Below are 21,513 nucleotides of genomic sequence, written 5' to 3'. Positions count from 1 at the left end.
GAAACATCCATCAGAAAAGGCATCATCGCCTTATGATTAACAGCTGTCCTAACAAAACTCAGAGTTCAACATATTTGCAGGACTATATTTTAAAAACATCGTCAGAGGGAAATGAGCCTGAGTGAAGAGAGAGAGAGGAATATTTAGAACCTTCCCTATTGCTGCAGGGCTGGTATGGAAACTAGGGACTCCTTCTGGCATGATAGCCCATACTGTGTATGGGATTATAGCAAAGGATGCCTGGATTAGCCAGTATGATTCTTAAAATATTCTCAAAAATTCTGCCTCTAAAGCCACCGTTTTAGTCTCTTAAATATAATTACCGAAGCAGGCTGTGCAGATACAGGTCAGCTATTTGCCGACTGTCAGAGCTGAGTGTTGTAAGTGATGACACAAAAGCAGAGCGAATTTTGTACTAGAAGAGTTTCTAAGATCTGTGTACATAGAAATAGACATTTTTATTAGTAGTGTAATAAGACTGTTATTATTTTCCCCCGGATAAGCTCTGGACACAGTTCTATATCACTCTGCTACAGAATTAGCTCTGGGCAAAACTATTCCAGGGGTTGAAGACAGACCCAGCCCCTACTATGCTCTGAATTCTCCTTTTTTTTTTTTTTTTTTTTTGTCGCTATTGGTATATAAATACCTTGGCAAAATTCAGGCTTGGTTATGCTAGGAGCCATCAGCCAAACTTTGGTTTAGCTATTGGCAATGCTACTCCCTGCTACAAGCAAGGCTGGTGCAGGGCTGCACTTCCCATAGCCAGGCACCCAACCTGGAATAAGCTAAGGCAGCCCGTCTGTCAGAGAGGTCTAAGCACTTGTCCTCTCTAAGTGAGGCCCTGGAGGTATTTCAAGAGGGACTTTCTGAAATTGAGACACCTTGCATGACTAACTACTTTGCAAGTTTATTCCATTGTCTTCCCCACATCTCCGTCCTTCCTTAATGTAACTGTGTGTGCATTTTTGAGGTCAAATGATTTAATGCCCGACATGAACACTGTCACATGTGGGGGAGCATATCCCTTGCATCTCCATTGAAACATTTACTTTTTAAAACGTATGCCCAGCCAGTGGTGAAGAAGATGCCACCAATATGTAAATGGGACAGTAATCCAGAAATTAACACTGCAGCCCCTCAGCTCCATGGCTGCGGTGAAGTCTGTGCAGAAAGCACAGTGAAGAGAGCAAGCTGGATTGCTGGCCTGGGATTGAAAATATCAGGGTTCAGTTTTTCTTCATTAAAATGAAGTTATCATACTGTTGTACCTCACACTGACACTTACAGTAAACGTTATTAATTGTTTGTAAGACATCCCTATACAACACTGATAGGGATGTCTCAGATCGCTATCAAAACTTCAGAAATGAACATAATTCATTCCAATGCCATCCTGAGTGGAGAGCTGAACAATTATTCAATCCTCTTGATAAATTTCCAAGTAAAAAAATTAGTAATCATCAGTTATGGGCACGTATATGAGACCTAAGTGTTTAAATCGTTGCAGGAATTTGTAGTTAATATGCCTAGGCTGATTAAATGCGGCAAAGGCAGCCCTGGCTGAACTCTCTGCAGCCAGGGAAGAGAACTGGAAGGATGTGAAGGATGGGAGTTTGTAATAATATGAGCGAAATTCTAATCAAAGTCCTGTCTGAGCGGAAACCTGCAATAACTTACACAGTGCTCTAGCACAACACTGTTTAATGCTGGAGATTTCTGGGCCAATGTGGCAAACCATTCTACTGGTATAGCTAGATCTGGAGGACGGTGGTGAAAAGGGCTCTTACCTGCTCTTGCCCATCTTCTCCCCTTGGCCTGTGGGCCCCGTTTCAGTTATGCAACCTGTGCAAATAGTTTTGGACCTTCTCATAACTGGGCAATGATTCATTGTCGCAAGCAAAGCTTTAATAGTCATTGTATAGGATATAGGGGAGCAGGCCAGCTCACCAAGGCGCTTTTACTGTATGAGAAAGGGGACGGGATAGGGCTCCTGGAAAGGAGCTTGTTTGAAGGCTCTGAGTCATGAGGTCCATCCCTGTCTCCTAGCAAGGCATTGTCTTTGTCCACAGGTGAGTGCAGCTCCCCAGCACCATGGCTTGAGGTGCGCAGTGTGCAGCCCTGGTAAGACCTCGCTGTTCAGCACCGGGGGAGCAGCAGCAGCAGCACCACGGGAGGAAAGAAGGGCCCCCACACGTGTGAAGGTGCCGGCGCAGACTCATGCATGGAAATGTCCAGAGTCTGAGTGCACTGGGGAGGGAAGAGCTGTGGAAACAGCGGGCCGTTTTCCCCACTTAACATAGGGGGAAGTGAGGCACCGACGTTATATCACAATGCACCATTCTCCACACTCCTGAATCCCAGAGTTCAGACCTGGCTGGAGGGCGTCCATGAGCCACCAGCAGTCTGTGCCGGTGCTAGGGACCAAACACAGCTCTACATTCCAATCATTTCAGGAAAGAGATCTTTCTGGAAAATAAGCTGTCAATGCCACCAAAGCTACAGCCTTGCTGAGGAGGGACTGAGGGAGCTCCTTTGGTCTCTGCCACTTGGGAAGTTAGTCGGGGTGATTAGGAAGATCACTTCAAGCATTAAAAATCTGCAAAGCTCCGGCATCCCAGGCACACGTCTGAACCCCAGGTCCTCGCTTCCTCTCTGTAAGCGACAGAGCTACGTGTGCGTTGATCGTTTGTGGCTGTTAAAATCCTTTCCTTGCTGAAAGCCGGAAGCCTTTCCTCCCTCGCAGTTTCATTAGAGTTTAGAAATCAACCAACCAGCTTGGGACACACAGATTTGTGGGCTTCCCATTAACCCCCCTCTTTCTGCCTCTGTTACGTGGGGATAAGCTGTGTTTTCTTTCTAAGAGTGACAAGATCTTTAGTCTCTGCAGGCTACTGTTTCATACAGGTCCTCACGCAGCCGTTGCCTCTCCTGTCACACTGATAGACCAGGATCAGCTTCCCAGGAGGAAAGTGGGCAATGACCTTGATAGATCGTAGCTTTGGGTGTGTTATCAAGCAGCTGGAAACGTGAAACAAATGGAGGAGGCTCATAGCAGAGTACAAGCTTCCCTGCTCCGGGCTCAGTCTCACACCTGACGAAGTACATGGCAGCTCCTGACCGAATCCAGTGGGAAGAGGTGCTTTTTTCCAGTATCTGCAATGATCAATGAGGAACTGGCGCAAAGCGCCCGCAGCTCCTGCCGCAGAAAGCAGAGCAGGCGCCGGTGAATTGGATTGCCAAGAACGGTTGGCTTTTACATGGGCTCGTGCAATGTCGTTCATCACTGCGGCAGATGCCGACTGCTCTCAGCAGCATGGAAAAGAAATTAAAAGTAGGTAAAAAAACCCTTTTTGTTTAGCTGGAGGATAAGTAATAGATCAAAATGTTTAAAATATTAGCATATTGCTGCATCTCAGACACACAAGTGGGTTCCTGCAGCTTAACACATGGCAGAGTTGTCACCTGAGCCGTGGTGACTGAGTGTGTTGGTGGACGATTGCCAAGAGAAAAGTGTGGTCCCAAAGTTAATTATTGTGAGTGATCTGTGGTAACTCACTGCCATTCCCCCACTGTCAAGCTCTTGGCCAAGCTCGAGAGCTGGCTGGGGAGAGCAGCTATCCTGGCCACACGGCAACGTGACATGGCTGGACGCGACGGCACAGGGCATCGCCCATTACCTGCCTCCGTCAGCAGCTTGTTCTTGGAGAGGTGGAGCTGTTTGCCAGGGCAATCTCCTAGTGCGTTTGAGGGTTTTTTAAGCTCACTACAGTAAATACAGCCTTTCCTGGATTATTACTATTAACATTCCTTTTCAGTGTTGAGGCATTGCAGAGGTGCTTATATATTGAATAGGGCTGCAACACGCTCACTGCTGCATAGGAAAAAGAGGGAGCAAGAAGCAATCCCTGCTTATTGGGACCAATTCCAACCCTTTGCCATCAAAATGCTGCTTAACTTACTCCCCTCATAAGGAAACGGAGCGTTACGTCAGGTGAACAACCGCAGAGATGAAGGTGAGCTCAGAACAACCGATGGACACAAACCCAATTGCCAAGTGCACCTGCACGCTCAGTGGCAAGTCCCTGGTGTCACCTCGGCAGGTGTTGTGGCTGTCTGGAAGGGGAGCACTGCCCACACCACCAACTCCAGCGAGAGGGACCCTTGCTGGGCTTGCATTGACCTTCTCCAACTCCTTCTCCTACAAGGAGCGAGCAGGGCAAGCCAGCTTCTCTTTCCAATTCACGTGTGGTTTTCTCATTTTTTTCAATTAAAGGTATTAAAAGATGACTGGATCCATGCAGTCCAGTGGCTGGCTGGAGCCACTAGGAAAGGAAGAGCAGGCTGGAGACTGCTTCTCTGAGGGGTGGTCTGTGCCCACACAGCAGCCTCAGACATGCACCAAGGGGAGGCCATCCGCGGCAGACTACTTGGACCTGCGGAGTTATTTTCCACATATAACTGTGCTGTAACTGGGCTCAAGGCTGAACTTCTGTTTAAAAGCCATTTATCTCAAAGCTTTGCTATCAAAATCGTTATCAAAGTTACCTCACCTGACACATTGTGTGCATTTTTTCTACGTGCATGTGGTTGTGTGCATAAAAACACCCACAAGACAGCAGAAAACCAAACTTTTCAAATCCTTATCAATTCTAGATCTATTTCTTGCAGGACAGGAACAGGAGGGGATCTCTGACTCCTTGTGACACCCCCGAGCTAAATCCAACCCTCTGCTGCAACTGCCCACAACTGAGCATGGGCTCATGGCTGACTTGTTTCCCCACCTTTCTGGGCAGCTCGTCACCGTGCTCCCTCCTGCACGGACCCACTGCCAGCTGGGTTTGGGTGCACTCACCTGAGCCGAGCTTGGCTGTGTTCACCCGAATGGCAGTCACAGCAGTAACCACCTTGCAGACCTCTCCTTCCTTAGAGTGCCAGCCTGCTAAATTTACCAAAATAAATAGTATTTATCCATAATATGCACATTTATGAGTAAAACAGGCTGTCTGGTGAATGCAGGCTTTGGAGTTTACCTGCAAGTTGAGTCATGACTCAGGGAGCACGTACAGACTTTGCAAAACTATGTATCCTGTAAGCGCATCAAAGTGGCCAGAAAAGGGAAAAACAGCTGTGCATGTTTTTCTTTCTCCTCCTCTCACTTCGGGACTAAGCCTATAAAATAATAATATGCCTTTCTAGGATTATCATTTGCCTTTGATTTTCTGTAGAGAATTGCATAACAGCAGCAGTCCTATTAGCATTCAGCACTCATTTTTTTGCTTTGTACTTTCTCCCTTATTCCTTTTGCTTAATAAAAGAATGAATTTTGCATTTGTTAGATGCCTGACAGCCCAGGAGACTGTCCTCTGTTTAGCCATTAAATAGGAAAACATGGGACTTGGCTATGTGATAGTCTCCTCACAATATGCCAGTTCTGTCCATACATTAGGAAGCAGGCAAATTCAGATCACACTAAGCCAGTGATGCTGATGGGAACCTAATGGAGCAAGAGGGACTGAAAGCTGTCACTGCCAGGGGGCAATTAGTTACCAGATTAGTCACATTTGCAAGCCCTGGGATGTGAATAGGTTGAAAAGTGCTGTATGCAAGGACTGCTTTTCAAGCCTGTGTTGGCTCAGAGCTTGTATAAAGGAACTATACCTGGAGTTGCAACATATCCCTACTGTGAAAGTAAACAATATTTCCTCATCTGCATTTCCAATCATCTATCTCCCTCTTATTCCCTGCAGGCAAAAAATACTGTGGAGGTCTGGAAGGTGCTTGTCCAGAAGGAAAGCATGGGCTCCCTCCCCAGAGTAGGAAAGGGCGAGCTGCTGCAAGGCCTTGCTCTGCTCTGGTGTCACAGGGCCCCCAGCTGAGTGGGTAAAGCCGGGCAGCGGGAGCCACAGGAGCAAAGTTAGTCCTTGGTTTTCCTCCCTGTCCCTAACTCGCTGCAGTGTGGTGTGCAGCTCCGGTGGCCTGGCTGCATCCAGGCTACAGCTCAGCGCTGCAGGGGCTGATCAACCGCAAGTGCAATACTTCGTTAGCACCAGCGGCTGGAGAGCCCAGGCCAGCATGGATATTGCACACAGCAATGGTGCTTGCAGTGCATAGTCGCTGCACAAGGGCCAAAGGCTGGGAGCAGTCAGCCTTGGAAACCTTTGCAAACAGTTCCTGCCTGCAAATGCTGCCTGAGATGCCTCGGTCAGCACGGAGAGATGAAACGTTTCCCCTGCAATAAATCAGCATGGGATTTGGGTCCCAAGGCAGCAGATCTGGCTGTCCAGAGCAGCAGCCGCAGCAGAAATGAGCAGCAGCTTCACTTAATCTGGTTACACCGCTGTGAAGAGCGTCACGGCCTGGTTGGAAACGCTGCTCCGAGAGCATGAAACCTAGTGAGGATTTGTCCGTCTCCCTCCTCCTTTGGAATAAAATATTTTTTATTTTTAGAACCGAAAGAGGAAAAAGGCAAATTCTTTTCAAGGGAATGGTGGTGTTTATTGGAATTTCTGATGCAGCCACTAGATGCCCCTGTTTTCTGATGAGCACTCCAGAGCAGGGCATGCGCCGGGTGCCGCAGCCAGGACCTGAACTTGGGGCTCAAACTATGTAGAAATCCTGATTGCTTCAGCCTCTTCCTCCCTAATGACCTTCTAATTAGCTGGAACTGTCGTTCCACATGTGGCAATTAGGAGAGACAGTGCTGCTCTGTAATGGGAATGGTGTTGTCCGTCTGCCTTTTCTGCTCCAGTTTTGTGGTGGCTCTGGAGGAGGTGATGTAAAGCTCGGTCACCAGTGGCCGTGCATCTGGGCATGGCCACCTGGACCCACAGGCCCTCTCCCTGTGACCATACAGCCGGTTGTGGTGTCCCACCCCTGGAGTGGCACTCTCAGCCCCCGCTGCCCCTCGAGGGTGAATCAATCCATACCAGAAAAGTCAGTCTCTAGGCAAAGCCATTAACCCAAGCAGAAACATTTCCCTAATTAATCCTGAAGCGTTTGCTTGTGAATGCTTTGGACAGATCCAGAAAGGAGACTGATGCCATTCAAATGGGAATCTGGCGCTTGGTCAGTATGAAGGAGCTTTTGTGGCTGCTGAAATAGTTGTGCCTCCAGAAGATAAATGCTTGCACCATGTGCTTCCAACCCCAGAGTTCCTTCTGAAATTATCCCTCCCCTGAAATGACCTTGACCTAAGCAAGGATTTATTTGGGGGTCTCTTAATTTAAGGAGGGCAAATGTTCCTGCTCTGGTGGAGTTGGTTCCCCGGCCATGCTTCGTGGGGCTTGCACCAGCACATTTTCTCTTACCAAAGTCCACACCAGGCCCTAAGGTAACAGGGCATAGTAAATATTACAGTCAGATACCCAACTCAGAAATCCTCTAAGATACAAAGCATTGATTTATGGATTTGGTGCAGAAAGACTTTGTGTCGGGGCACTCAGTCTCACAGGGAAATGTTCGAGATCTCCTTGCTTGAGCTTTTTTCTTAACGAGCTGAGTAAAGTGCTGGGAAACCTTCAGAAGAGAACAAAAATTGGCTCTCAGGATGAGAAAACCTATAAAGGTCTTCTGCTGCCTAATTCTTCCTGTTTTCAGGAGCAAGGTGCCTAATTAGCACTACTGAATGTGCCTCAGAGCTCTGAGTCATCTGGGAAGATGTACTTTTTCAGCTGACACTGCTGGAGAAGCAAAGAGCATCTCAGAGGAAGCAGCACTAGAAATTCCTAGTGACCTAGTATCACAAAAACTACTGGGATCCAAAATAACTTTGCAGATGTTTAGAAACCAGTAGTTACTCCATCTGTCACTCACTGCAACTAAAAGGGTTCCTCTGCTTCCCTCCAGAAGCTCTGGATCAGGGTCTAAACCTCATGACACCACTCCTCTCAGCATCCTGCTGCTAGTAACTGTGTTTTGTGCGGTCTAATCCACAGGTTTTTGGTTATGAGACATGAAAGGTTGGTAACCAGCCTTATGATCGTGATGGTCCCAGCATAACAGTGTTCAGGCAGGCTTATGCAGATGTGTCACACAGCATGTAGCACAGGCAGCCCTGAGGCTGGGCTTCCCCTAGACTGACACTGCGCAGGCCAAGCCACTTCTCTGGAAGCCACACATCGCCTGCCATTTTTTCCTAAATTAAAAAAAAAGGCTCAAATGTACAATAGAAAATGAAGCCTGGATTAACTGATATCTCTTGTCTCTCGGTGATTTCCTTGTGTTTTCCCTGGGGCCCATCCTGCTCTCTAGGATTATGGCATTCCAGAGTCATTGGCATAACAATAACACGACTAAGAAATACGGATACTCCCGTCTCCAAGTTAATCCGTGCCAAGAGAATACTGAAGGCAGTAGATAAAGGAACCACTAACACTGAGCTACATTTTGCTTCTAAGAATTGCCTCCCAGAAGCTGTAGCCATTTTGCAACCTTTTTAATTTTCAGAGAAAATGCCTCCTGTGCCCGTAATTAAGAGTTTAATATGCCACGGGGTCCTGTTTATCACAATAACTTATTTTGCAAAACAACAGTTAGAGAGACTCTTTGTAGGTCCTTTGAATATCTTTCAGCCAGTCCATTAGATGGGGCTGTGATACTGGGGATTTTAATCACTGATATTATTCAGTTATTATTCATTTATTTTAATAAAGAAGCTGCATATTTCCTTTGTTTCACAGGCAGCAAGATCTGGTGAGGGATTTCAAAGCATGGAATATTTTAACTATCTTCAGCATTGATTAACTACATTCACAAGTTTGCGGGGTGAACATCAGGCTGAGCTTTCTCTTCTCCTCTTAGCATCTCACAGAAGGCATGTGGATCCAAGGCAAAGACACCTGTAAATGTGGCATGCATCAGAAGACATATGGAAGCAGTCTTTTATCTCATGTGATGATTAATTGCATGTTCCCAGCTGGAATATAGTTTGAGAGCTCTCTGCAGTTCTTCAGCAGGAAAAAAAGGTCTGTGTAATTGTTCTAACAACTGTGAGCAGAGGGCCCTGGAAATGGAACATGGCATCAGTGCACCGTCCTATTAAGAGTGCGCATGAGATTTTATGGCAAAAAGTCAGATTGCTTTAGTGTCTCCTTGATGCGAGATGATGCAAAGGGCAAAAGCAACTTATCTGCAAACTGCTTTGCCTCAACCAAGAGCAATTGCTGTAAGTACGCTGAGCAGCCACAGATTGAGTTATCACACACACTATGTATGTGTGTGAATGTATTTTAATATACAGTGATGGTTTCTGTGACAAAAACAGCAACTAAACCATGGTGTCTCATGACTCGCTTCCTTGCTGTTCCGCTTCGGTACCAGGGCGCAGCCTGATTTCCAGCTGACTTCTCTCCAAACTCGCCTGTTTGCATATGCTGGTGGGTGGATTATGTGCCCTTGTTTAGTTTCTTTTCTCTTTACTGCACTGAGGAGGACACAGGGAAATTGAAAGCCAGCCAGATGCACACCAACGTGAACAGGGAAGGAGTGCCTGTGGTACATGAGCCATTAGGAATCAGTACGAAGAAAAGCTTTTAGGATGCCAATCTCAAATGGTTTGGGCCAAACCATTTTGCTGAGGTGAGCAGCTGCGGTGCTGGCAGGATCTGCAGTGGAGCAGAGGATTGCGGTGTATAGGAAGGTTTCCTGAACTGGGGAAACCTCAGGGGAGCGGAAAGACCCGCCGTGAGCTCGCAGCTCACACGAGAGTGGCTGACGAGCTCCCATACCTATAGAAGAAACCCCTAGGGAGAGCTAGCTTAAGGGCATTAAGGGGAAAGCAAATGATGGTGATTGGTGGCTGTCTTGGTCAAAGTGATCATGAAGTAGTTGAGTTTCAAATCGTTGGCAATAGGAGAAAAACTGCCAGCAAAACTTCGACCCTGGATATGGGGACAGCAGACTTTGGGCTGCAGAAGGAACTTGTTAGTAAGGTCCCAAGGTCCCCTGGGACTCTGCTTTTGAAGGTGTTGGGGTCCATGAATGCTGGTCACTTTTTAAGAGCCATCTCTTAAGAGCGCAGGAGCAGGCAATTCCAGAGTCAAGCAAGCGGGGCAGAAGGATGGCTTGGCTGAGCAGAGATCTTCTAGAACTTAAGTAGAAAAGGAAAGTGCATGGACATTGGAAGCAAGGACAGGCGACACAGGAGGACTACAGAGACGCTGTTCGCAGCTGTAGGAAGAAAACTCATGGGGCCAAAGCTTGATTAGAGTTCAAGCTGGCCAGTACTGTGAAGGACAACAAAAAGGCTTTTTAAAATATGTTAATAGCAAAAGGAGGATCAGAGATAACATTGGTCCATTACTTGATGAGGTATGTCACCTCAGAAATAGGGACATAGACAAAGCAGAGACGTTTAATGCCTTCTTCACCTCTGTCTTCAACACCAATGAGAGGCCGTGGGACCCCCAGAGCCCTTTGTTGGAAGATGATGACTGTGGGGATGAGAAACTCCCAGCCGACTCTGAACTTGTTTGAGACTTGTTGCTCCAGCTGGATGCCCATAAGTCTATGGGGCCCAATGGGATTCATCCCAGGGTACTGAAAGAGCTGGCCAATATTATCGTGGGACGTCTCTCCATTATTTTTCAATGGTCTTGGGAGTCTGGAGAGGTCCCAGTCAACAGGAAGCTGGCAAATGTTGTGCCAATTTTCAGGAAGAGTAAGAAGGAAGACCCTGGTAATTACAGGCCTGTCAGTCTCACTTCAGTGCCTGGTAAAATTATGGAGAAGGTTATTTTGGGAGTTATTGAAAAACACTTGAGAGATAATGCAGTCATTGGTCATAGCCAGCATGGGTTCACGAGGGGAAAGTCCTGCTTAACTAACTTAATTTCCTTTTATGTCAAGGTCACCATCTAGTTGACCAACAGAAACCAGTAGGTATGGGGGTTTTTTGGATTTTAGCAAAGCTTTTGATACTGTTTCTCACAGTATCCTTCTGGACAAAATGTCCAGTATACAGCTAAACAAGTCCATAGTACATTGGGTGAACAATTGGCTGACGGAGTGGGCTCAAAGAGTTATAGTAAATGGGGTTACATCAGGCTGGTGGCCAGTCACCAGTGGGGTTCCCCAGGGGTCGATTTTAGGGCCAGTGCTCTTTAATGTTTTTATAAATGATCTGGATGCAGAAGTTGAATGTACATTAAGTAAGTTTGCCGATGATACTAAATTAGGATGAGCTGTGGACTCCCTCGAGGGTAGAGAGGCCTTACGGAGAGATCTGGATAGACTAGAGAGCTGGGCAATCACCAGCCATATGAAATTTAACGAGAGCAAGTGCTGGATTCAGCACCTGAGGTGGGATAATCCTGGTTATATGTACAAATTGGGGGATGAGAGGTGGAGGGCAGCCCCACAGAAAGATTCTTCGATGAGAGTGTGGTCGGTCGCTGGAGCAGGCTCCTCAGGGCAGTGGTCACAGCACCAAGCCTGTCAAGAGTTCAAGAAGCGTCTGGATGACACTCTTAGTCGTAGGGTTTGGTTTTTGGTAGTCCTGTGAGGAGCAGGGAGTTGGGCTTGATGATCCTTATGGTTCCCTTCCAACTTGAGACAGTCTATGATTCTGTGATTCTAATGTAAATAGCCTCAAGCTATGCCAATTGAATTTATTATCTGTTTTCACCTGTCATCATTGACAGTTTTGATTGGTGAGCACTGCAAAAACAATCCTGCAGTCCACTGGGTCTGGGTTTTTTCTGTTCTCTTTCATTCATCTCAACGAGAAAACTCTGACACATTGAGGCAGACCTCAAATACAGAGTCCATTTTCTATTTACTACCTGACCACAAACATGTCTCAGCTTGGGGAATACCCAGATGCTGGATTGGAGAGCTGAGGCGACACTAGTCCCCCCTCGTCCCTGGCCGGAACCCAGAGCAGCATGCACAGGCCATCAGACCACGTTGCAGCTGTTCCCATCCACAGCACATCTGGATCCTCTCCTGACTCTGCCTCCCGCATCATGTCAAGGTAGCTCACGGAGTTCTGTGGTAACCTGTTCTGCAGAGGAGGATTACCACTGCTCTTTTTTTCAGGAGCAGAGGGTGACCACATTTGCCTGCTATGCAGACCTCAAGCTCTGCATTAGCAGATGCATTTTTAAGCCAGTAATTTTCCATACCACTTTACACTATAGACAAGGCCTATTGAAGGGTGTAGAATAGAGAGTGCCAAACATGCACAAAATCTGTAATTATACATATCTCAGCACAGAGCTTCACTTTAGTCTAGCAGTTTGCCAGGCTGAGGCATCAGACAGTAGAGAAACAGCTGCTTCTGTTTCAGGTCAGTTAAGTGTTGCATCAGGATCGAAGCATTCTTTTAGGCTGTTGTAAAATACAGCACTTAAACTGAGAAATTATTAGTTTCTCCAGTCCTATACTTTCCAGTTTATTCCTACAAAAGGGATATTGCTGGAAAAAATGCCTTGAGTTCCAGTGGTCCTAGCATACCCAGAAAGGTCATTATAATCACTGAGGCTTAAGAGTAATTGTTTGGACTGTTTTACTTTAGCAAAGGATATCACTGGAAAGGCGGCCCTATGTTTACCCTTTGCAGTGGCTACACCCAGGATCTAGGACATGGTTTGATTTTCCAGTTAGAAAGCAAAGAAGAAGTCGTGTTGTAAATCTCGCACATTGCACGCCATGAGCTGCCATCAGTGTGTCGTAATGAATGCAAGCACACTGCGGAGGCACTGCTCCCTAGCAAGTAATTCCTGGCCATTCGAAAGTAGCCCAAATACAGGTATCTATTAATCCAGCTGTTGTCTCATCAGACGTATTTGTTTTAATTCCTTGCTCCTAATTATTTCCTGTATTACAATATTATAGGAACTAGCCTACAAGTGATTTTAACATGTTGCTTGCAAAGAAAAGACGACATCCGTAATAACAGTAAAGCTGGGCTGTAACAAGTCACGATTAGCACCATTTGATCCTAACCATTTGTTTCCCTGGGCTGTCAAATAAAGGCAATAATGCTTTGAGGTATGGCGACACCAACACTCTGTGTCAACCTGCACTGCCTATAACCACCCATGTCCTATGACATTCAAGCTAAGCTGTACATCTGCATAGATTGGCATCCTTTCAGGTACATGTATATATAAATCATCCAACAGCATACCTTTCCATTGGAAAGTGATGTGGTGACCAACCCTCCCATCTAGCTGCCTAGAGCATCAAGCAGCCTAAAGCATTTGGCAAGAGCCATATGTGACAGAGAGAGAATACTGAGATGCCCGTATCCTTCTTGCCAGTATAGTTCCTAATGGTCCGCTTGATGTCAAGGAGTCAGGACACAGGAGAAAATAGATATATACATTAGTTTGGAACCTCAAAAGCGTGCAGGAATGCCACTTCCACCAACAAATCAAACCTACTGGGTTTCCTCTGGCAATATTCCAATTTAAAGGTGGGGGGGTAGGGGGAGGGGAAGACATCCCTAGGCTTTTTTCTCCATATAACTATTTATTATGACTATTTATTCTCAGCACACAGTCTACCTTGAGACTATCAACTCTCTCATAAGCCATTTCTTGATTCAGATATACCAAACCTTCTCACAGACGTATCTGGAAATGTTGGGCTCCCATTTGGGCCAAGAAGGTTTTGCTGGAAATGCCTTCTCTTCCATTTAGGCAGAGTTCTTGGCTTTTACATGTTTGACTAACATCTCCAGGCGTCTCATGGGTGGGTGGAGTGATAGCTCCCAGACAGTTTCCCTGCCTACAGCACGGTTTCACCCATAACCAATGATCCTGCTTTTTCTGAGAAAATTTGGACCTGCTATACATTTGATGTGCAATTGATCTGGATATGGAGAGAGTGTCTGATGCATCCTAGAAGTGTTAGACTCACTGTTATACACATATTTGGGCTTGGGAAATCCATGACAAATATGGCCCCTTTAGGAAATGTGTTGCTATGCATTCAGACTTCATAGCGCAGAGATCGGTAATTTTTGATATGTAAAGTGTAACTGATGCCTCCAGAATTATAATTATATAAAAAAAACCAGCTAAACTATATTATTGGCTAAGAGAACCAAGAGGTGCAAAGGGTGAGGGGAAAGCGATGCGTTTTATTCCACTTAGTCCCCCTCCACATCTGAGTTTATAAGGAATCTTAGACACAGCATTTAAGATTTCCTAGAAGTGGGGTCAGTCTTTAAAAGTAGAGACTGCAATGGTTTTAAAAATACTAAAGCTACTTTAGTACTGTGAAAAAGCAAATGAAAAAAACAAGTTCTAGGAAAAGGGGAAAGATGGATAAATAGAATATGAAGAGGGTGCAATAGAAACTGGAGGGGAAAAGAATAAAACCTGAAAAAAAAAATCCCTAACAACCTTCCTCCCTCCGAACATACACTCTCCCACTCACATACACAGAGCTCCACAGAAGCCAATTTAACATGAGGAATTTGTATTGCTCTCAGTCGTTGTGTTGTGTTCTCTGATGCAAGGGACCAATTCGTCACTAATGAGGAAACCAGTTAAGCACCTGATTATTTCCCAGCTTGTGTCTAAGTCCCACTGACTTCAGCAAGTTGAAATCATTGGCCAAAAGTCAATGGAAGTGCATGCTTACTCACCCCTTGCTTTGGCTCAGAGTGGTTCGGGGAAGGGATTATGGCCATTCTAGGAATGTGAAACTGGTCATCAGATCCATACTCTCCCAGTTGCAGGAATGATGGAGCAGATGTTCAGACCGAAAGGATCTTCAGAACATCTGTTCCGCATCCCATTCCTCCTCCCCAACCAGCTACCAAATACTTCTTAAGACTCTCTAACATAATCTACACCTTTATTTGCTTGTGGAGCATCTGACAAAGCTTTGGATTCACTAATGTACAGAAATACTCAGCTAGGTTTGATCCCTGCCCAGGAGGAACATGAGCAGGTACCATGCAAATTCTTCCAAAAATAGGCCCAGCCGTCTCCTGTCTTTTTACACTAAACCCTGGAGAAAGAAGAGGAGACAGAGGAGAGGAGAGGAGGGGAGGGGAGGGGAGGGGAGGGGAGGGGAGGGGAGGGGAGGGGAGGGGAGGAGAGGGCGTGCCTGTCATGTGTTCTGGCGCCTGTGACAGCACAGGGGACAAGTCACAATGGGGGCGGTTATCAGGGGCAACTGCAGGCAGCGCTGCCCCAGTACGGCCTGGGCCAGCAGTGAGTGCGCAGGCGGTGGGAGGCTGGGCTGGGCTGGATGAGGGCTGGGGCAGCAACGCGGGCCCCCAGGGAGGGGGGTCTGACCCTGCGGCGAGGGCCTGGTGCGCAGGAGAGCACCGTGAGCAGGGCACGGTGCTGCCAGTGCCAGGGCTGGGCACAGGCCTTGCTGCCTCCCAGCTCCCTCGCCCCCTCTCCTGCCTGCCCCCATGTCCCTGCGGCTCCCGCCCCCGCACCCCCTGCCCAGCGCCACTGAGCCCCCTTCTCTCCCCTCTCCTGCAGACCATGGCTCAGGTGATAGTGCTTCTTGCACTGATTATCCTGGGCATCATCCAGACGCCGCCACCGGAGGCCAGAGATGAGCTGGATGCAGCTATGCGCCGGTGCATGCAGCAGCGTGTGGAGCAGCTGACCCAGGAGGCGGCTCGGCTGCTTGAAGGGATGGAGCAGAGCCTCCAAGAGCCAAACGGGGTGGCCAGGAGAGCCCTGCTCTTCCCTGCCTTGCAGCAGTGGCAGCTCTGGGCCTTTGCTGGAGGCCTGGTCCTGCTCTTTTGCCTCTGCTGGAGGCTCTGGAAGAGGAGCCGTGAGCCAGGAAGCAGCAGCAAGTGTGGCAGCTCCAGAAGCCTTGAAGAGGAGGAGGAGGAAGAGTGGGAAGACCCATTAGATATGGACAGGTCTCTGGACGAGTACAGGTTGTGGCCGCTGCCAAACAGGCAAAACACATGCAAGGTGGTGGAAGAGCTGGTGAACGAACTTCTCGGGGTCTGCCGAATCCTCCCTAACAATGACTTCACGCCACGGCTGCAGCCAGCTGTCGGGGTGGGCGGCTTCCTGGAAGGCTGGCATGGCCGTGAAGAACACTTTGTCTATCGCCTGCTTGTGCCCCTGAAGCCACCCCCTGGGCACTCCTTCCACCTCGAGATGGGCCCCGAAGAGGAGACGCTGGTGAGGAACTCCTGCCTGCGTGTGGAACTGGAGTGCCTGTGCACACGGGAGCGGTTGCTGGAGGACATGCTCTGCTTCCTCCACCACTCTGAGGACGAGCTGATGAGCAGTCAGGAAGCCAGCCTCCTACAAATCCTCTGCGCCAGCTCGTACCTCGACCTGCAGAAAACCGCCGTGTGGCTCCAGGTGCTGATGACAGGAGCCTGCACGGTTGTGCCTCAGGCGGCCACATGCAAGGTAACGGTGCTGCCCTCCACGCACTTCTTCAAGCTCAAGCTGACCAACACCGCCGAGAGATCCCTCTCCATTGAGCTGATCTTGGCGGTGCAGCAAGACGACTCGGACACGTTCGTGAGCATGGAGTAGGCAGAGGTCAGTGTTAGCAGCAGCGCGAGCTGGCTGGGGAGAGAGAGAGACCCAAAGAGCGAGAGCAAGGGGGCCAAAGAGGCCACTCGCTGCAAGGAGGCTGGTGACAGAGATTGCGTTACCACCTGGACAGCGACCGCCCACCCTCTTCACGAGACTGCATTCCTTCTGGGATCTTTACCCTGCATAAGGGTACCAAAAAATGTTTCTCTGCCAGTGAGTGTCTGTGCAACACTTTGTCAGGGAACATGGGCTTTGAGTGCTGACTGCTCAGCAGCCCCAGAGTTGGGGAGCATTTTGAGGAAGAGCTGATGCAGAGGGCTCTGGTTTCATGATAAACTGGGCTTTGGCTTCCCAGGGGTTGTGGGTTAATGCCAGTAGGCAGCTTAGCATCACACAGCAGCTCTATCACTTGCCCCCAGTGGGATGGTGGAGAGAATCTGAAGGGTGATAGTGGGAAAACTTGTGGGTTGAGAGGGGACAGTTTAGAAGGTAAAGTAAGAGCTATGCGCCCAAGCAAAGCAAAATAAAGAATTCATTCACCGCTCCCTTGGTCGGCTGAGCAGACCTGCCTTTTTGGGAAGCGTTCTGCCTCCCCGGGGCTCGGGTTGAAGGTGTTACCAGGAAACTTCTGAGCCTTGTACGGCCCTCAGATTATTAGCCGCTCTTGCTTTTTCATGTGGGTACCAACGATGTTGTGATGAGAAGCCCAAGGGCAGTCAGAAGAGACTTCAGGGCCTCGGGGAGATCGGCAAAGGGATCAGGAGCGCAGGCAGTATTCTCCTCTGTCCTCCCAGTTGTAGGGAATGACATTGAAACAAACAGGCAGACGCAACTTCTCAATACTGGCTCCAAGGTTAGCGTTGCTGGCAGAATTTGGGGATTTTCAATCATGGGATGGTCTATGTGACACCAGGCCTGCTGGGGCCTGAAGAGGTGCACCGTTCTCAATGGGGGAAAAGTATTTTTGCTCACGAGTTAGTGGGGCTGATTGAAAGAGCTTTAAACTAGGTTTGAAGGGGGGAAGGCATAAAATCAGGCTTGCTAGTGATAAGCTAAGGGACGGCATGACGATGCTTGAGGAGGGGTGGGCTAGTGAGAGCTTTCACTCTGCTCCACGATGTACTGAGTAGGATGGAGCACATTTGAAATGTTTGTACACGAATGCACGCGGTGTGAGGAACAGACAGGAGGAACTGGAGGCCTTGGCTCAGTCCCAGAGCTACGACACCACTGGTGTGAGTGAGACTTGTTGGGAAGAGTCCTGTGACTGGAGTGCTGTGCTGGACGGTTACGGCTCTTCAGGAGAGAGCGGCAGGGCGGGTGAGGCGGGGGGTAGTGCTGTATGTAAAGGAGGACTTGGGCTGTACAGCGCTTGCAGCTGGGGACGACACGCTTGAGAGCCTCTGCATAAAGATCAGGGGAAAAGCTCATAAGGTGGATGTTCCTGCAGGAGTCTACTATGGATCCCCCAGCCAGGGTGATGACACCGATGTACGATTCTAAAAGGAATCAAGGGAAATCTCTACATCTGTCGTCCTTATGGGCGACTTCAACTTCCCAGCTGCTAACTGGGACTGTCATAGAGCAGACACGAACAGGCCCAGGAAATTCCTGAAGCCCACGTTGAAGGTAACTTTTTGATACGGGTACTAAGGGAGCCGACTAGGAAAGGTGCCCTCCTAGACCTGTTGTTCATACATCTCGTGGGTGAAGTGATGATTGGTGGCTGTCTTGGCCATAGCGATCAAGAAATGGTTGAGTTTAAAATCTTTGGTGATAAGGGAAAAACTGCCAACAGAGCTACTACCCTGGATTCTGGGAGAGCAGACCTCAGGCTGCTCAAGGAACTAGCTAGTAAGGTCCCCTGTGAATCTACTTTCAAGGGTATTAGTGTCCATAAATGCTGGTCACTTTTTAAGAGCCATTTCTTAAGAGCACAGGAGCGGGCAATTCCAACGTGTCACAAGTCAAGCAAGAAAGGCAGAAGGCTGGCTTGGCTGACCAGGAATCTCCTTTGGGAACTTAGGCGGCAAATGAAAGTGTACAGGCTTTGGAAAGGGATCTGCAAGTTTTGGTTGATGGTAAGCTCAATAGGAGCCAACAACATGCCCTGGCAGCCAAAAGGGCCAGCCATCTCCTGGGGTGCGCTAGGCACGGTATAGCCAGCCCGTGCAAAGAAGGGATTGACCCACTATACTCAGTACTGGTGCGGTCTCACCTCGAGTACTGTGTGCAGTTTTGGGCACCACACCGTAGGAAGGATATAGAAAGATTAGAATGTGTCCAAAGGAGGGCAACAAAGATGGTGAAAGGACTAGTGGGCGTGTCCTTATGAGGCACGGCTGAGGACATGGGTTTGTTCAGCTTAGAGGAGAGGAGACTGAGGGGTGACCGTGTTGCTGTCTACAACTTCCGCAGGACGGGGAGCGGAGAGGGAGGTGCTGATCTCTCTGGGGTCTGGTGAGAGGACACGAATGAATGGCTTAAAGCTGCATCAAGGGAAGTTCAGATTGGACATTAGGAAGAAGTTCTTCAGGGAGAGGGTGGTCAAGCAGTGGAACAAGCTCCTCCCAGGAAACGGTCATGGCCCAAGCCCGTTGGTATTCAAGAAGCAATTGGACAATGCTCTTAGATATATGACTTAACTTTAAGGTTGCCCAGTGTGAAGTCAGGACTTCATGGACTCCACAATCCTCGTGGGTCCCTTCCAACTCAGGATATTGTATGATGATGAGACTGCCATTGGCAGGCAGATGATAATAAATACAAAATACAGCACCATGCAAGCTCCTGTGAAGAAAATTAACTCTAGCCCAGCCTTAACCAGTACACCAGGGCAGCTGTGAGTGACTGAACCGGGGTGGGGCCGAAGGGCGGGGCTGGCCAGCGGGCATGTCTGTGATGCGCTCTGGCGCCTGTGACAGCACAGAGTCACAACGGGGGTGGTTATCAGGGGCGCCAGTAGCAGCGCTGCCCCAGTATGGCCTGGGCAGCAGTGAGTGTGCACGTGGCAGGAGACCCGGCTGGATGAGGGCCGGGGCAGAAACGCGGCCCCCGGGGGAGTGGGTTCTCAGCCTGCATCGAGGGCCCAGCCGCTCATGGGAGCGCCTTGGGCAGGGCACGGTGCTGCCGCCAGCAGGGCTGGGTGCAGGCCTTGCTGCCTCCCAACTGCCTCGCCCCCTCTCCTACCTGCCCCCAGCTCCCTGCAGTTCCCGTCCCTGCTCCTCCCACCACCAGCTCCCTCCCTCCCAGCCCCACTGAACCTCTTCTCTCCCTCCTCCTGCAGGTCGTGGCCGCCATAAATTTCTTCGCCTTGGTTGTGCAAAGCATCATCCAGCTCCCACAGATGGTCGGTGATGAGCTGGATGAGGCCACGCGCAAGCGCATGCAGCAGCGTGCGGAGATGCTGAGCCGGGAGATGATTCGGCTGCTAGAGGAGCTGGACCAGAGCACCCAGGAGCAGAGCACCCAGGAGCAGAGCGGCTTTGCCTGGGGAGCCCTGCTCTTTGCTGCCTTGCAGCAGTGGCGGTTCTGGGCGATTGTGGAGTCCTGGTCCTGCTCTTCGGGCTCTGCTGGCGGCTCAGGAAAAGGAGCCGTGAGCCAGACAGCAGCAGCGACAGGGAGCAGGTGGAGGGAGAAGAAGAAGGCAATGATGATGTAAATGACCTGGGAAGGCTTTTTGAGGAGCACATACAGAGGCCAGTTCAGAACTTGGCCACAGAGTGCCGGGAGGTGAAGTTCTTGGTGGATCACTTCATCCTTGCCTTCAGAGAGCTCTTGTTAAATGGTTTCTTCCCAGTGCTGCAACCAGCCATCGGGTGGGCAGCGCCTTCGAAGGTTGGAGTCCCCGTGAGGAAGGCATCATCTACCGCCTGCTCGTGCCCCTTAAGTCCCCCCGTGGGCACGTCTTCCACTTGGAGCTGGACACCACGGGGGAGATGCTGACAAGGAGCTTCTGCATCTGTGTGGAACTGGTGTGCACCTGCCTGAATGAGCAACTGGCAGGAGAGATGCTGTGCTTCCTCCACCACCCCGAGGAGAAGCTGAGGAGAAATCAGAACTCCGGCCTCCTAGGCACCCTCTGCACTGGCTCCTACCTAGATGTGCAGAAAACTGCCCTCTGGTTCCAAAACTTGGTGAAAGATACCTGCGTGGTTTTGCCTCAGTCGTGCAAATACCGTCTAACGGTGCTGCCCTCCAGCCGCTCCTGCAAATTCCAGGTGACAAATGGCAACAACAAAAGCCTCTGCATTGAGATGATGTTTGGGGTGCAGCAAGGCGACTCAGACATCTTTGTGAGCAGCCGGAGTACAGAGGCCATCTTCACCTCAAGCACGATGTGGCCGGAGAGCTACGCCCTGGCAGAGGTGAAGTTCTTCAGGCATGTGGCCACGCGTGCCCCACACGACCGCTTCCACCTCAAATGCCTGCAGCTCTGCGCCCGCATTGTGGTGGGCACAGACTTTTCCACCTATACCTTGAAGACAGCTGTGATGCACCTCCTGACCACCATACCCCTGTCATGCTGGCACAGGGGGCATTTCCTGATGCGGCTACTGGACATCATGCGGTACCTGCACTGCTGCTGGAGGAGGAACGCCTCAACCACTTCTTCTTTGGCAAGGAGAACATGCCCGAGGAGATAATCTTGCCCCCAGCCTTCCAAACGGACGAACCACTCAACCTCTCAGAGCACCTGGCGCAGGACCCGGCTGCCCACGCCAAGGCACTGCGTGAGTTCATGGAGCTGCGAGATCTGGTCACAAGACTGCTGATCTTCAGCCGCTGAAAGAGGTCTTCATGGACAGAGCTGTGTTTGCGGGGCTCACAGCTGATGGCAGAGAATGACCTCCTACTGCAGGAAAAAAGAGAGGAGAATGCAGGATGAGGAGAGGAAAGGGCAAACCCTCTGCAGCAGCCCTCTGCCAAGCAGCAGTGTTCTCCTCTCAACAGGCTCCCCAGCACAGAAGCCAGTGATGACTACAGTGGCGACAAAGATGAGTTTCGCCCTGCTTTCCCCTCGTGCTGG

At 49.4% G+C, this 21,513-nt stretch overlaps 1 protein-coding gene and 1 pseudogene across 1 annotated transcript; both read left to right on the top strand.

Annotated features, from left to right (window-relative positions):
- Positions 1–15,455: 15,455 nt before the first annotated feature.
- LOC142083192 (inositol 1,4,5-trisphosphate receptor-interacting protein-like 1) lies at positions 15,456–16,481 on the top strand. The gene has a single exon (XM_075152426.1). The coding sequence runs from the start codon at positions 15,456–15,458 to the stop codon at positions 16,479–16,481; it is 1,026 nt and encodes a 341-aa protein (XP_075008527.1).
- Positions 16,482–19,569: 3,088 nt separating this feature from the next.
- Positions 19,570–21,273, top strand: LOC142083240 (inositol 1,4,5-trisphosphate receptor-interacting protein-like 1; annotated as a pseudogene).
- Positions 21,274–21,513: the final 240 nt, after the last annotated feature.

The sequence above is a fragment of the Calonectris borealis genome, chromosome 5 (genome assembly GCF_964195595.1).
Source record: "Calonectris borealis chromosome 5, bCalBor7.hap1.2, whole genome shotgun sequence".
NCBI lineage: Eukaryota > Metazoa > Chordata > Aves > Procellariiformes > Procellariidae > Calonectris > Calonectris borealis.
Note: the sequence above shows the minus strand (reverse complement) of the source record. Positions and strands in the feature narration are given on the sequence as shown.

What these genes read in the sequence shown, in the direction of transcription:
- LOC142083192 (XM_075152426.1), top strand. Translation starts at nt 15,456, where the DNA reads ATGGCTCAGGTGATAGTGCTTCTTGCACTGATTATCCTGGGCATCATC.